General features: G+C 39.6%; 1 protein-coding gene across 2 annotated transcripts; it reads right to left on the reverse strand.

Annotated features, from left to right (window-relative positions):
• Positions 1–202: 202 nt before the first annotated feature.
• LOC145460599 (protein SSUH2 homolog) lies at positions 203–12,107 on the reverse strand. 2 transcript variants are annotated; one of them, XM_081445471.1, is made up of 14 exons: positions 11,732–12,107; positions 10,791–10,891; positions 8,851–9,249; positions 7,938–8,081; positions 7,355–7,430; positions 6,506–6,635; positions 5,844–5,904; positions 5,246–5,370; positions 4,629–4,691; positions 3,740–3,843; positions 2,777–2,869; positions 2,165–2,267; positions 1,507–1,611; positions 203–1,220 (listed from the first exon to the last, which is right to left on the reverse strand). In XM_081445471.1, exons 2-14 carry the CDS (start codon positions 10,846–10,848, stop codon positions 1,074–1,076), a joined length of 1,608 nt encoding a protein of 535 aa, XP_081301597.1. In that variant the 5' UTR covers positions 10,849–10,891; positions 11,732–12,107; the 3' UTR covers positions 203–1,073. The 2 variants fall into 2 exon arrangements, with proteins under 2 accessions (XP_081301597.1, XP_081301596.1); XM_081445470.1 differs by lacking the exon at positions 11,732–12,107 and having other exon boundaries at positions 10,791–11,251.
• Positions 12,108–14,438: the final 2,331 nt, after the last annotated feature.

Raw genomic sequence — 14,438 nt, forward strand, 5'->3', positions numbered from 1 at the left:
AGTGGGATATTCCATTGTATGCCACTCGAAAACGTTGTATAACTAGTATCAGTGCGATGTTTCTGACATATCGCAATTACTGCATACCATTTTGAAGAAAATTAAGGGAACGCTCGGAACTTTGGGATGAATATCTAATCACTACATGGTACTGGTAAAATAGCGTTATCCAGCCTTGTAGCTATCTGTAAGAACAAAACAATTTCAACAATGCTTGTGAGTTTTTATTCATGTTTAAGCTCGAATGTGAAGGAGACATTAAATGGCTAACTACAATATAATAAAGGTTATAAACTTGTCCTTGCAAAATAAAAAGAATATTACTGTTTAGTAGAGCAAACTGAGGTAGCAAATTCTTGGAACCGATCAGTATTGCCTACTAACACTGGTAAAAATTATTTCGTTAGGTATGCGTTTCTGTATGACAGAAAGATTCAATCACCTAAAATTTTAAAAAATCAAGTTAATTATAGCAAGATCGCCTTGCAAATAGTGTAAACTTCATTTATAGTATTCTTTACACCAGTTTGGATACAGAGGAATCACCTAGTAAAAATTTATACTATATGACTGGATTTATGAAAACCGTGTCAATACTTTACACCAAATTACCCATGTGCACTTTGATTTCACGACTCCTGATGGGCAAAAGCGATAAAAAAGGAACAAAATAGAGAGAGAAGAGGAAGAAGATGAAGATAAGAGAGCGGAGGAGATAAAAAAGACTGACATTCCTTTTAATTTTTATATCGTCTACTTTGGAGGTCTCTGGCGAGAAAAGAACGTTTGAGCAGGGCGCGATTTCGTTAACACCGTTTTCATAAATCCAGACATACATATATTCAGTGGAATGCCGATTTCTCAAACCTTCGACTTTTCCGAACCTCCCCACTGCTCGAACCAAAAGTCGTTACCTCCCCTCAGTCGAATACTGTAATTTTAACCCCGATTTCTCGAACTATACCTGACTGTTCAAACCAATTTCCATTTCCTTTGTAAAGGTTCGAGAAATCGAGATTTCACTGTACAACCTTCAACAACTAGTTTTTATTTGTTTCTTTTCTTTAATTGACTTAAAGTATAGTGCAACCACAACAGCACTGTTGGGGGTAGTCTGGGGCGTGCACTTTGTGGTCAACTCCATACACCCAGAAACGCGTTGAAGTCTCCTTCCATTTATATTGAACTTCAGACACTGGCACAGCGCGTAAAGTTTGACGCTGAAACAGAGAAGAAAATAAAATGTTACTTTTTAAAGCAGCTTCAGATTGAGCGTTGCACAGTCGCGTCTGTTGTCAGCAAACAGGAAAAGGTCCAACTTCGTTCCCAGGGTCTCTCATCTTCGCGCTCTTCTAGGATGGAGGAAAAAGAGAACCTGGGAAGGAGGTTGAGAAAGGGCATCGCTTGAGACCGCCATTTTTTTCTGCGTGCGCGAGCAGAGTCACGTGACGGGTCATTTCAACCTTCAGCACGCTACTGTTTGGTCCTTTGAACTTTATTTATTACCTGCATAAGGATTCGTTTTGACGGCCAGTTACGAGAATGAGCGTCAACCAGGCGCTGTGAGCCACTGTTGACATCTGGGTCATGGAATGCTGTGATGGGGTACACCTGCGGATTAAAAGTATTAGTTCTTAGTTCTTTTCAAAAGCTGCAACGATTATTAACCCTTCCACCACTAGAGAACACTTATGAACTGGTGACGTTACTGTTGGGTGGAAATCTGTCCGGTTTTGATGAAATTTTCACAGCAAAATGGTCTTGTAAAGATCAACTCATTGAAAGCATAAAATCATGGACCCTCTGTACATCATACAGTTGACCACCTCTACAAGTTTGGGATCTTTTTTTCTATAATAATTATGCGGTCTCTAATGCATTTGTTATTCACCATAAGTTTAGGGGTATAACTAATATTTATGAAGATTTTGACTTTTTTGAACTTTTTCATTCTCTCTTTTCAAACCACCGTTTGTCAAAGCTATCAGTTCCTTAGTGGTCGTTGATGCCATTTTTGGAATACAGAGTTCGATAGCTTTCAAATGGTATGTAACACATGGATCGACGAGGTCTCACTATTAATTAAACTGTAAAAAAAAAGTCCGAGCAATTTAGAGGTGAAAGGCTCAAAAGGTCTTTGAGTAGGCTCATGATCTATATTTACCCTTGGAAGTTCTTGAGTAAAAATGTCCGTCCCTTGAGACCCAACAATCAGATGATCTGGCAGATCTGTTCTCTCTGTCACGTGGTTATCAATGTGACATTCCCTGCAGGAGAGAGAAGGGAACACAGATGTCGTGACTGTTGGGGTGGTTGTGGGGCATTGAGGCTGTTGTGAGCACTGTGCAACTTTGTACCCAGGCCTTTGTTCCACTTGAAGCTTGCGCAGTAACGAACGAAGACTCGAGGAACGAGATTGGAGCGCTGTGGTGCGTTTGCGTATCTTGAAACGATTAACCTAAATTTTTCAAGTTCGTCATTTGTAACTGGTCTTCATCCTTAACCATCCTTGTTCGTTTATGGTTGATTATTATCTCTTTAGCGTTTTTCTATCTCAGTAAACTATCATTTTCAAGTTTCCTTCCATTTAAAGGTAATTTTTTTTTTACGTGGCCAAAATAACTCAAAATACTGTGACTGAGCTCCTTTAATCTGTGTCAATTATCTTTAATCGTTCGAAAATCACCGTTGTTCTTTTCTGTGTTGTGTCTACCTTATTCAACGTTTCTTTCGATCTGAAGGCAATTCTGTGTTAAAATACTGCATCGAAGCTCACCATTTGACTGTTAGTAGAATGTACATCTTCAGCTGCCCTTGTCCCTGGCATGTCCAGCACATAACACGACCATGACCATGACATGTGTTACAACTGAAACAAATCAATGTATTAGAGCGGTTTTATTTGAGTGTTGAAAAGTAAGTTTAAGTTTAAGTTTAATAATACTTTGTCATGCTAGTTCAAGTAAATAAATCAGAGAAATAACAAAAAGTACATGACTGGAGAATAACTGGGGGAAACTAACTAAGTAACTGATTTTGCATGATTTCGCGCCACTTTTTCATCCAATCAGAAGTAAACCATTGTTCCATTACGTTAGGCTACGCTACGTTGCTTCGCTTGACAATTGACAAGTGCGACACAAGTGCGACGTATGAATTGACAGTCACATTTCTGCCACACTTAATTGAATTAGAGTCAACAAGGCAGAAGTGTGACGTCTGAACCGGGCTTAGGCTTCTTCTCGGCTTGAGCTGTATGAAAGTGGAGCATAGCATAAGCACAATGAAACTTCTATGCTGGGCCAATTAAAACACTTGTTCCAGCTTCTTTCTCGCAAGCGTCAACGGGACTTAAACCAGGCGAAACTCTTTTCCTTGTTCTAGGGGTGAAGTTCCGGTTTTCACTTGACTTAAATCTTCAATGCTTCAAGCAATTTTCAATTGAGCGTCTTAAAAACCAAAACCAAACCTGCCCAGTTACTTACCAATTAGACTAATCCATCTCAAACCGTAGTAAAACCAAATTAAACTAAAACCAAAGTAATTGCCTGAGTACTTTCTACACTCAATTCAAAACCGCTCTAATAAGCAAACATTAAAGTTTACATGCTAGTGCTTTAGTGACGTAGTACTTTAGCGGACGATAACCCTTGAAACCATTCCAATAGTGCACTTTGCACCTAAAAACGAGCTTTAAGCCCCAGATAACGCTCCACTAAGTCATCAACCCAGTACTTACATTCTTCTTCCTGATCCATGACACCACGTGCAGCGGACTCGATGACTCTGTCCGTCTCGGTATTCCGTGCGGTGACCAGAGCCGTGGCACCAAGTACAACGAACCTGACAGAATACACAATAGGTGATAAATAACTATAGTCGAACCTCTCCACAACGGCAACCTTTGGGGACAGAGGAGAGTGGCTGTTGAAGAGAGGTGGCCGTTATGGGAAGGTAGGGGTGTAATATTACACCTGGTTTTTATTTGGATTGTTAAAAAAATGCCTATTAAAGACGTAACACAATCAAGAAAACAGAAACTAAACAGAAATAGAGACCAACGGCGCGCGGGTATGCATTAAGACTCGTGACCTTTTACAATAGAAAATGCGGTTTAGTATACACTGTTCGTCAGTCGTTGAATACCTGGCCGTTGTCGAGAGGTTATTATTTTGGCAGCTGGGACGTGCTTTAGTGGTCATTGCCGCAGTGTAGCTCTAGGTGGGAGTTGTAGAGAGGTTAAAATAAGACTGAATGTCTGGACCGTCCGCCGGGACCGAAAAAAGTGGCCGTTGTGGGGAGGTGGCCGTTTGTGGAAGTTTGAATGAACCGTAATCATAATCATCGTCCGGAAAGGAGCTCAATCACGGTATATTTTGAGTTATTTTGGCCAGGTACAAAATTACCTTTAAACTGAAGGAAACCTGAAAATAGTAGTTCATAGAAAAACACCAAAGAGATAATAATAAACTATAAAGGAACAAGGATGGTTGAGGATGGAGAAGATTAACGCGGATTACAAACGACGAACTTGAGAAATTTAGGCTAAACTTTTCAAGATGCGCCAACCGTGACGTAGCTCATTTAATAACATCTAGACAAAGAAAACAAGAAGGACTGAACATTACCCTGCCTCTTCCATAGCATCTGTAACAGCGTTTGTAACCCATGGCCCTACACTCATGACAAGGCTGAAATCATAGAGTAAGTCACAATTTAACATTGCTTATATATCAGTATTTAATATAATGTACTGTGTAGGACCTAATGCGTCAGTCTTTGCAGCCAACCAGCAAACAAAGGAAGTAATTCCAATTTGCGACTAACTATTGTTTGCCCAGTCACGTGACACAGTTGCCAAAAGCATCTACTTTCAATATTAATAAGTGTTTTATTCTCACTTTTTCATGTAAAAATCAGTTTTCAAAGAGCAAACCCAGCTTTTCCATTGAATTACATGTATGTTATAGAAAATAGCATGTGAGTTTGTTTGTTGAGAAATACGTGGAAAGGTGTATCAAACGCTATTTTGCTACCGACTGAGACTTTCGCAGGTCTTTGGAATCAAATCAACAATCAAGTTTTGAGTCAAGTAACAGTCCGTATATTGAACGTCTAATTATTTCAAGAAAGTCGCAATAAAAACCTAAACAAAAAATGTAATCAGATTTCCATAGGAACCACGCTTGATATGTTTGGTGGTGATTATTGCACGTCATGTTTGCACCTTTTTGAATATGTATACCTTAACTGTAGCAGTGTGCGGCACTTCAATGTGGGCCTCCTGGGGAGTAAATAGCTGGTTCGGTTGAGCAGGGATACTCCAGGGGGGAGGGGCAGGGCCATTTTGTGGACCATCAATGTGCTGACCTATGAGAGAATGATTTCATGAGGTACAATAACCTAGTTTTGCTGTTAGTATTAGTATTAAGGCATGATTGACCTAGATCACAGAGGAAACTGACAAATTTCTTGTCAACTGACAAAGTTCTGGACGAATGACAGGTGAATGAAAGAGAGTGAAGATGACAAAGGATAGCGGGGATGGAAATAGATTAATAAATCAGGACAAAACCTCAGCGAGTGGATTTTTTTGGAAAACAGATTGAATAACTTGCTGGTTATAATACAAAAAATTCAGAAAATCAGTTTTAAAAAAGCCTACATGTATGAACCTATGTAGTTAATCTAGATATACATCATCATTTGCTGATGTTCTAACAACAGCTTGATCATAATTTGACAATAATTAAACAACAGCGTCATATCTGTTCAAAAAGACCAAGAGTAAACTTAGAACTGTATAATTGTATATTTACTTGTTTCTTATTTTCTAGAATCACCTCGGTAAGGATCATATTTCCAGGCTGTAGATCTTGATTCACAGAAACTTGCCAAGTTGTACTAAAAAATGAAAAAAGAATAACACTCTAGATAATAAGTTCATGTGGAAGAAGAAGTGGCTTAATGTTTATAGTCAGCTTATTTGGACTCCAGCTTGAGCAGTGGATCAAGCTCTGGCCAGGGTTATTGTGTTTTGTTCTTGGGCAAGACACAGCCTAGCTTCAGTGACAGGGGGAATCAGAAGGTTCATCAGATGCCGACACCTTCTGTCAGTTTTTTTTTTTTTTTTTAACATGAAGCAACTCAGTGATTAGCATATCGCTATATTCCCGGCATAATGAGATGCTGGTAAATCACACCTTATATAACTCTTTAAGTATTTTGTTGTTAACTCCAGCAAACCAGTGCCCATTTAAATACCCCTGAGTAGAGAGTCGGGTGCCCACTGTGATCTTAAGGGTTAAGTGTCTAGTAAATGTTTTGCCCAAGAATGCTAACAAGGACCCCAAACAGCCATGGCTAGAGCACGGACATAATCCAGAATCAAAACACACTTTCTAGCCATTAGAAAACAGGTCTGTTATCGAACTACTTTGCACATTGATAATGATGCATGGGGCAATAAGTATAGTACTTAATTACTTGAATAAGTCTCACTTACATGATAAGCACTTGATGGAGTTATGTCCTTGATTTCCATGTCTTCTGCAGCTTTCTTTCCATAACAGCAATTCTCAGCTACAAATGCCAGCAGTGCATCCCTTGCTTGGTCTTCAGATATAGCTGTGGCCCTGCAACAAGAGAAATAATTATGCATTAACGAAAAAAAAAGAACAAATTCACCATGACAATGAAACAGAAGCCTATCTGTGAGTAAAATATATAATAACCAGCTCTAGGAGCTCTTTATTCTATTCCCAGCTCCTCAAAAGATTCAACTAAAAAATTCCACACTAATAAGGTATTATGTATAGTTCTACAGAGATTCACACTGTCTGATAAATTATTGCTTGGGTTGAATTTTTTGTGCACAAGTAATTTAACATTTGAGCAATTCAAGATTTCATATTCATCTTTAAACCCTGTGGTGCAGACCGATGTGTCACAAAATCCTCTCTACTATAAGTAGATAAAACGGCAATGCAAACTGCATGTGACCCAAGCTAGTCAGGATCTCCACTTCTATACAGGGTTGTCATTAGAGTTTTGACTCAGCTCACTCACAGTAGCCTGGTATATATACTTTATGGGTGAATTGTACCAACTACAGGAAAGTTCACCCGTTAACCATGATTTATCAAGAGCTCATCAAGCATGCTCAGCCGTAACAGGTGCTATGGGTTATGGCCCTGCTATAGAGTTAATTATTGGAGTATGGAATTTTGGGGTGAAATCTGACACTTCCCTTGATCAGCAGAAAAAAAATAGTGAGAGCACAAAGAGGTACGTCCATCTGAGTGTCCTCATAGTTGGGCTATTATCATCAGTTGAGTGTCCTAGGTTAACTTACTGTTGGAAATTCTGTTCTGGTGTCTGCTGCTGTGGAGGTGGTTCATATGGCGGTGGAGGCGGCAAATACTCAGTACCTGAAAAACAGGATTGGCAGTTGTACATACTAATTAAAGGCCGAAAATATCCAGCTGTCAGGATGGCTAATTTTAATGGCACTTCTGTTTTAAAATTAGTCAGATTAGTGTGAGAGCTTGAATCAAATTATAGCTGAACCTCTCCTTGCAGACACACTATTTTTTGAAAAATTTTTTAGGACATTTCACTTCATTCCAGCAAAACCAGAATTCATTAAATCTATATTACATACTGTAACTTTTATCTCTATAATACAGGCTAAGGCACCTCCATATTACAGACACTCAGCTCTGGCCCTTCAGTGGCCCCTTTTAGAGCCATCCTACATAAATACCCAATTACTTTTATTAGAGGCACTGATTAATTTAAGGCAATCACTCCTGGCAAAGCAAAGATCATCACTAACATTCACCTTGTGCCAGTACTTTACTGATGAGCCAACAGGCTAAAAAAAAAGCTTTTATTTATTAAAGCTTTAATTTTACACCGTAATTACTGTCACTTACCAAAATTAACATTCTCATATCCTGCATAACTACCAAACATGTCTGCAGGAGGTGCACTTGGGGGAGGGGGTGCGGCATTCTCGTTGTCATCCACATCTTGATCTGGGACATCTGATCCAGTGTAACTTGGAGCTTGTGCTTCACCTGCAAAAAAACACATACTGTCTAACAGTGTCCTTCTTACCACTTGAATTAACAACTCTTGATTCCTATGCATGAGGGATGGTTGACTTTGCCTGGCCCTTGTCAAGCAATAGAAAGCTGACTCAAGCTCATAAACCTAATAATTATTGTTAAATATGCGCCAGCTTGTTACTGCGTGGACACATTACATTGTAGTGATGCTTGAATACATTTAGTAGCTGACTTCATTTTAGTTAATAATATTAAAATTGCTGTAGCCTTAAATTAATCCTAATCATTATTAATAACTAAATGTCAGTTATGACTTACAGTTGAACCCTACTATTTCGAACTCTCAGGAGAAGTGAAAAAAAGTTCGAACTAATTATAGAAGTTCAAAATACCCAATAGTAAATGAGTATGAAGGGCAAATTCAAGGGAAATGGTTTTGACTGGGGTCCAATGGGCCATTTTACAGTTGTGTGCTTAGTTACCTGACAATTTGTTATCGTAAGAAACAAATTGGCGTCAGTTCAAATTCATGCATCTGTCCTGTTATTGACAATGAATTTCGTCATGTAACATTGTCAAAGTAGTCTGCGGATCCACTTGGCTATCGCCTTGTGTTCAAATGACAATGTTACACATGTATGACAAAATTCATGATCAATAACAGGACACATGCATGAAAAAGTCACCTCAACTTGTTAACTTCAAAAATAATCAGGTTCAAATTAGCCGGATTCAATTGTATTTCCTTACAATAATTAATCACTAATTGCAACAATACCTTGTGGTGGTCCAAAAGCCGGTTTAGTACCATCTGTCTGTTGCATGGCATTATAAGCCATTTGCTGACCCACAGGGGGTGCAAAGCTTTGCTGCTGAGGGGGTGGAGGTCCATTATAACCTTGCTGTTGAAGGGGTGGTCCTCCAGGAAACTGCTGTTGACCTGGCATAGGTCCATAACCTGGTTGTTGTTGGGGAGGTCCATAACCAGGTTGTTGTTGGGGAGGTCCATAACCAGGTTGTTGTTGGGGAGGTCCATAACCAGGTTGTTGTTGGGGAGGTCCATAGCCTGGTTGCTGCTGAGGAGGTCCATAACCTCCTTGTTGAGGGGGAGGTCCATAACCTTGTTGAGGTGGATAACCCTGTTGAGGTGTAGATCCATAACCTGGCTGTTGTTGGCCTGAATAAGATAACAGGTACAATGTATATGAAGCTTCATGTACAGTCTATCTTCAATTAAAACTGATCATAAATAAAGTGATCTATCTATCACATGTAGGCCATAAGCCTCCCAAAAGGTCTTGCTTGAGCTCCTAGGGGGAAGGATTCTTGTGATAAAAAGGATGGGGGTGCTTATTGTATCGTGTCCTATACCTCCACGGGTGTTCAAGCTCAAAAGGTCCACAGCAGGAGCTTTTACTGTACCTTTTAGGGTATTGAACCAAAAAAAAATATGACAGGAGATATGTGACAATCTACTAATTTTTAATTTTGTTTCTTTTATAATCATCTTTATCTTTATCTTTTATAATCATCTTTAAAAATTATGAAAGTAAAATTAATGTGTAATGTTTTAGAATTAATGGTACCTCTTTGGAGTGAAAAAAAAAAGAAGCAACACCCACAAAACAGGATCTTGGTACCTCTTTGGGTTTCTTTTCAAATTTTCCCACAAGCACCTCTGTCCTTGTGATAATTGGGAGTCCCCCCAAGGTTGGACTCGTAGAAAAGTACCTGTAATGTGTCTTTAAGTAAGACACTTATAAGTCTCTTAACTAGACAAGTTTATAGTGCAAATCTATCTACCCAGGAGATATCAGTATTATATGTATGGTGACTCACATGTACATATGATACCATGGTAACCTGGCAAAATTTTGGGATGGGTGGGGAAGGGGGGAGGAGGCAGGGGGAATAGGTCATCCAGATAGAGTGGCAAAATGAATATTGTTGCCTCTTTAATCTGTACAGCTGAACTAAATAAGTTAGGAGATGTCAGTATTATATGTATGGTGACTTACATGTACATATGATACCATGGTAACCTGGCAAAATTTTGGAATGGGTGCAGGAGGTGGGAGGGGATAGGGAGAATAGGTCATCCAGATAGAGTGGCAAAATGAATATTGTTGCCTCTTTAATCTGTACAGCTGAAATGAATAAGCTATTTAACCAGAACCTATTGTAAATGATGTAACAAAGTTTATGTAAAAATAATATCGTATTCCATATTTACAAAAAACAAAATTAAATTGATTTGTTGTTGTAGAAAATACAGTGGCCAGCAAAATCAATGTGACATGTGCAGTGCATGATGGGAAGGTTGGATGTAATACTGTTGAATATACAACAACTAATTGAAATCATGTACTCTGATTAGCTGTATTCTCTATTGTGAAGCCTTGGACCTGACTGGCTCATAGTTGCTGGAGCTCATCCCGGTTTCTATAGCATGAAGTGGCTAGGAGTATTTCTACTCCCCCCAGATGGCATGCTAGTCCATCGCAGGTCACTCCCCCGCAATTTGTTAGGTTTCCCCAACAATTCGCTAGTACCCATTTATACTCCTGGGTGGAGAGAGGCACTGTGAGAGTTAAGTGTCTTGTCCAAGAACACGACACAGTGTCCCTAGCCAGGGCTCGAACCCGGACCGCTCGATCCGGGGATGAGTGCACTAACCATGAGGCCACCACACCTCCTTCTATGGCATGGTATAAATACCTGGATACGTGGCTTGTCCAGTCTGGGCTCCTGCCGGAGGATATGGTGCCTGACTCATAACTCGCAGCAGATCACTCAAGTGCGAAACCACACCACTATGACTGTCAAACATAAGACAATCAAGAATGTTCAGGGCATATAGTTAAACAGTCTCAACAAGTAGTCTTGCTTCTTGTAAATAATTGGCAAAGCCATGCATATGTGCATGTGAAACTAAATGTCCAATTAATCTATGCAATTAGTAGCCTATACTCAATAACTGTAGTAGTCACACGATTTAAAAGGAAAAATTTCTGACTGCCGGATATGGAATATTTTAAAACCTCCGACCGCCTGCAGGACATCTGGATATTTTACAAGTATTTTTCAGTATAATTTTTCACACAAAAAAAAAATGCTCTAAGACTAGTGCAATTGAGGAAACAGCTAGTTTTCGTTGGCAAGGTCGCTATATATTTATGTATATCTATATATTTTACAGTATTAAAAATACTGTAACTGAAATATAAAACTTTTCCGCAGTCTACAGTGAGTGCTTTGAAATAATCTTTAACCAAACAAAATAATATCACCTTGGAAATTTGGTTGAAACCAAATTGAAAACAATTTTGACGACAAATCCGCTCTTAAGTTCCTTCACCAGCCATTCATATACAATTTACTGACGAAAGATAATACGAGAAAGGAAATGCATCTACTTTATAGAAATTATAAAACATGAAAAGGCAGATACAGTTATCGATACGATACCGATCGATCAATCGTGTTGCAACAAGATCAATTTCAACACCGATCGAAACAATTCTGGAATGTCTTATCAAACTTTGCCGACTTGTAGCAGCCGATAAATAATGATCCAGCAAAAGTTACTCTCCCTGATTACAACTATATTCTAATTTATCGCCTGGAGTGAAATGTTCCAAGATTATTAGCAAGTTTACCTGTGGAAGGTTAATGCTTCCTTTGGCTGGCTCGCTCTTCAAAGGATCTGGGTACGAGGAAAAAACGGTCACAGGACGCCCACACCCCGGATATAACTAAGCATTTTACTGGATTTGCTCACGTTCTTGCTCGTTTTCACTCATGTAGGGGGCCAACAGCCATGCAAATTTACAGAATTTATTAGAACAAAGGAAATTGTTCACATAAGAAAAGAGTTCAACTCCAACATGACTACAGCCGCCGAACATTTCCTGTCCTCTCCCAACCACACTGCTAACGACATGCAATTAATCCCCATCGAAAAAATCGTTTCTAACCGAGACTCTATCCGTAAGGCCAGGGAAGCTTTTTTAATTCAAAAAGGCAGAATAATTGATCCTGATGGTCTGAACATCCTGAAGAAACATATTAATTGTTTCCATTTGTTTCCTTTTATGATGTTCTTTCATTATGTTATTTTATTTTACCGTATGCTTGTCTTTAATTTACACTGTCAATTAGCTTTACTTATTTCCGGTATTACGAAAATATCGGGTTACATAAAAACACGTCGCAATGTAAAATTTCCATTGTACCTGAAGAAGGCTGGTTTGGCCAGCCGAAATATAGTACACCTTCAAAAAATCATCCTACGTTGTGTCGGTTTTTGCTTTTGTATTCTTCAACTTCACCAGCCGTTTGTCTAGTATGCGCAGGCTGAAGTTGTCTGCCAATTCACTGCCAATTCGCCTGCTGTTAATTCACCTGCTAGAAGTAGACTGCCACGTCTTCGTTTTCCTTTTTGATTTGATGCAACTGCTGCTGAATCTTACTATCCCTGCACGAAACTGGATCTACCCACGCATTTTCCGCGTGCTTGCCGGCTGACGTTCTTACTCGTTATCACTCTCATTCGTGGCCATGAACAAACGAGAGTGATCACATAAGAAAAGAGTTCAACTCCCACAGAAGTTGGTCTAGTAGCTGAAGCAGTTACGCGCACCGTGATTTTGACCAACTTTGGCTTGATTTCCTGGAACTTGGGGGATATTTTCCAGTCGTAAGAACTCTAACCTAACTCGTGATGGCCTTGGTTTCCAGCGAAATGGACAGGGGTTAAACAATTAAACGCTCGGTTTCGAGCTTCCCGGCCGAAATATAGCCCCACTTAAGTTTAAGACTGAAAAAGTAGCCGAGACCGCCTTACGCGCACCGTGATTTTGACCAACTTCGGCTCTATTTCCTGGAAGTTGGGGGATATTTTACAGTCCCAGGGACTCTAAACTAAGTCTTGATGCCTTTGGTTTGCAGTGAAGTCTACAGGGATTAAATAATTGAACGCTCGGTTTCGAGCTTGCTGGCCGAAATATAGCCCCACTTAAGTTTAAGACTGAAAAAGTAGTCGAGACTGCCTCACGTGCACTCTGATTTTGACCAGCTTTGGCTTGATTTCCTGGAAGTTGGGGGATATTTTTCAGTCCCAGGGACTCTAAACTAACTCGTGATAGCCTTGGTTTGCAGTGAAATGGACAGGGGTTAAATAATTAAACGCTCGGTTTCGAGCTTCCTGGCCGAAATATAGCCCCACTTAAGTTTAAGACTGAAAAAGTAGCCGAGACCGCCTTACGCGCACCGTGATTTTGACCAACTTTGGCTTGATTTCGTGGAACTTGGGGGATATTTTCCAGTTGCAGGGACTCTAAACTAAGTTTTGATGGCCTTGGTTTGCAGTGAAGTCTACAGGGGTTAAATAATTGAACGTTCGATTTCGAGCTTGCTGGCCGAAATATAGCCTCACTTAATTTTAAGACTGAAAAAGTAGCCGAGACCAGTTCACAAGCAAGTTCACATCCACTGAGTGTGCACCCACATCGACTCAAATAGCGATCAAGTGCTTAAAATTTATCTTTCCCTTACCGAGCAAAAAAGACAACATTGTGGGCATATTAAAACAAAATCACGTAAAAAACTTTTATTTTTCGTTCTTTAATCCATTGAAGGTGAACACGTAGTCGAAATAGAAAGTTTATAATGAGTCAGGGGTGCTAACCCGGTGGGTGCAAACCCGATTGTACGAAAAATTAGGTAGCAATCGATGGTCAGATATGAACAGGCTAAAGTTGTCTGTTATTTGCAATTCACTGCCATTTTGTCTGCAGCCAATTCAGCCGTTAAAAGTACACTGCCCATTCGTTTCCCTTTTTGATTTTATATAACTGCTGCAATCACTTGTAGCTTATTACATCATCTGTGCACATGCGCACTGAACTTAACAACACAAATGCGCAACGATTGCAATTGCATGCGTCCCATGAAGCACACATAAGTATGGATTTTCACACGGTATTAACTGACGGCCGACGTTTTAACCGACAGTAGTCTATTACAACGTATTTTTAAAGACTAGTAAGGAAATACGTAAAAAGTTATTAGATCGAGAAGTTGCGTTTAGTTTCAAGATGGCGGTCATATTAGACTAACATGGCCAATGTTAGACATCATACTCTCGACCTGTGAAAGAGATGGGATTCCGATATCGAGAGATGAAGCCTCCAGTCAACAGTAGACTGTCCGATATTAAGGCGAAAACTAGGAAAGTGTTACATAAAAATTATGAAGCCTCAAAGGTTGCACTTTGTTTGAAGAATGCGGGCATACTAGCCCGAAATATTTCCGATGTTTGACATCACCGTCTTTTCCACCCGTCAAAGAGATGCGATTGTGATA

The sequence above is a fragment of the Orbicella franksi genome, chromosome 11 (genome assembly GCF_964199315.1).
Source record: "Orbicella franksi chromosome 11, jaOrbFran1.1, whole genome shotgun sequence".
Lineage (NCBI taxonomy): Eukaryota > Metazoa > Cnidaria > Anthozoa > Scleractinia > Merulinidae > Orbicella > Orbicella franksi.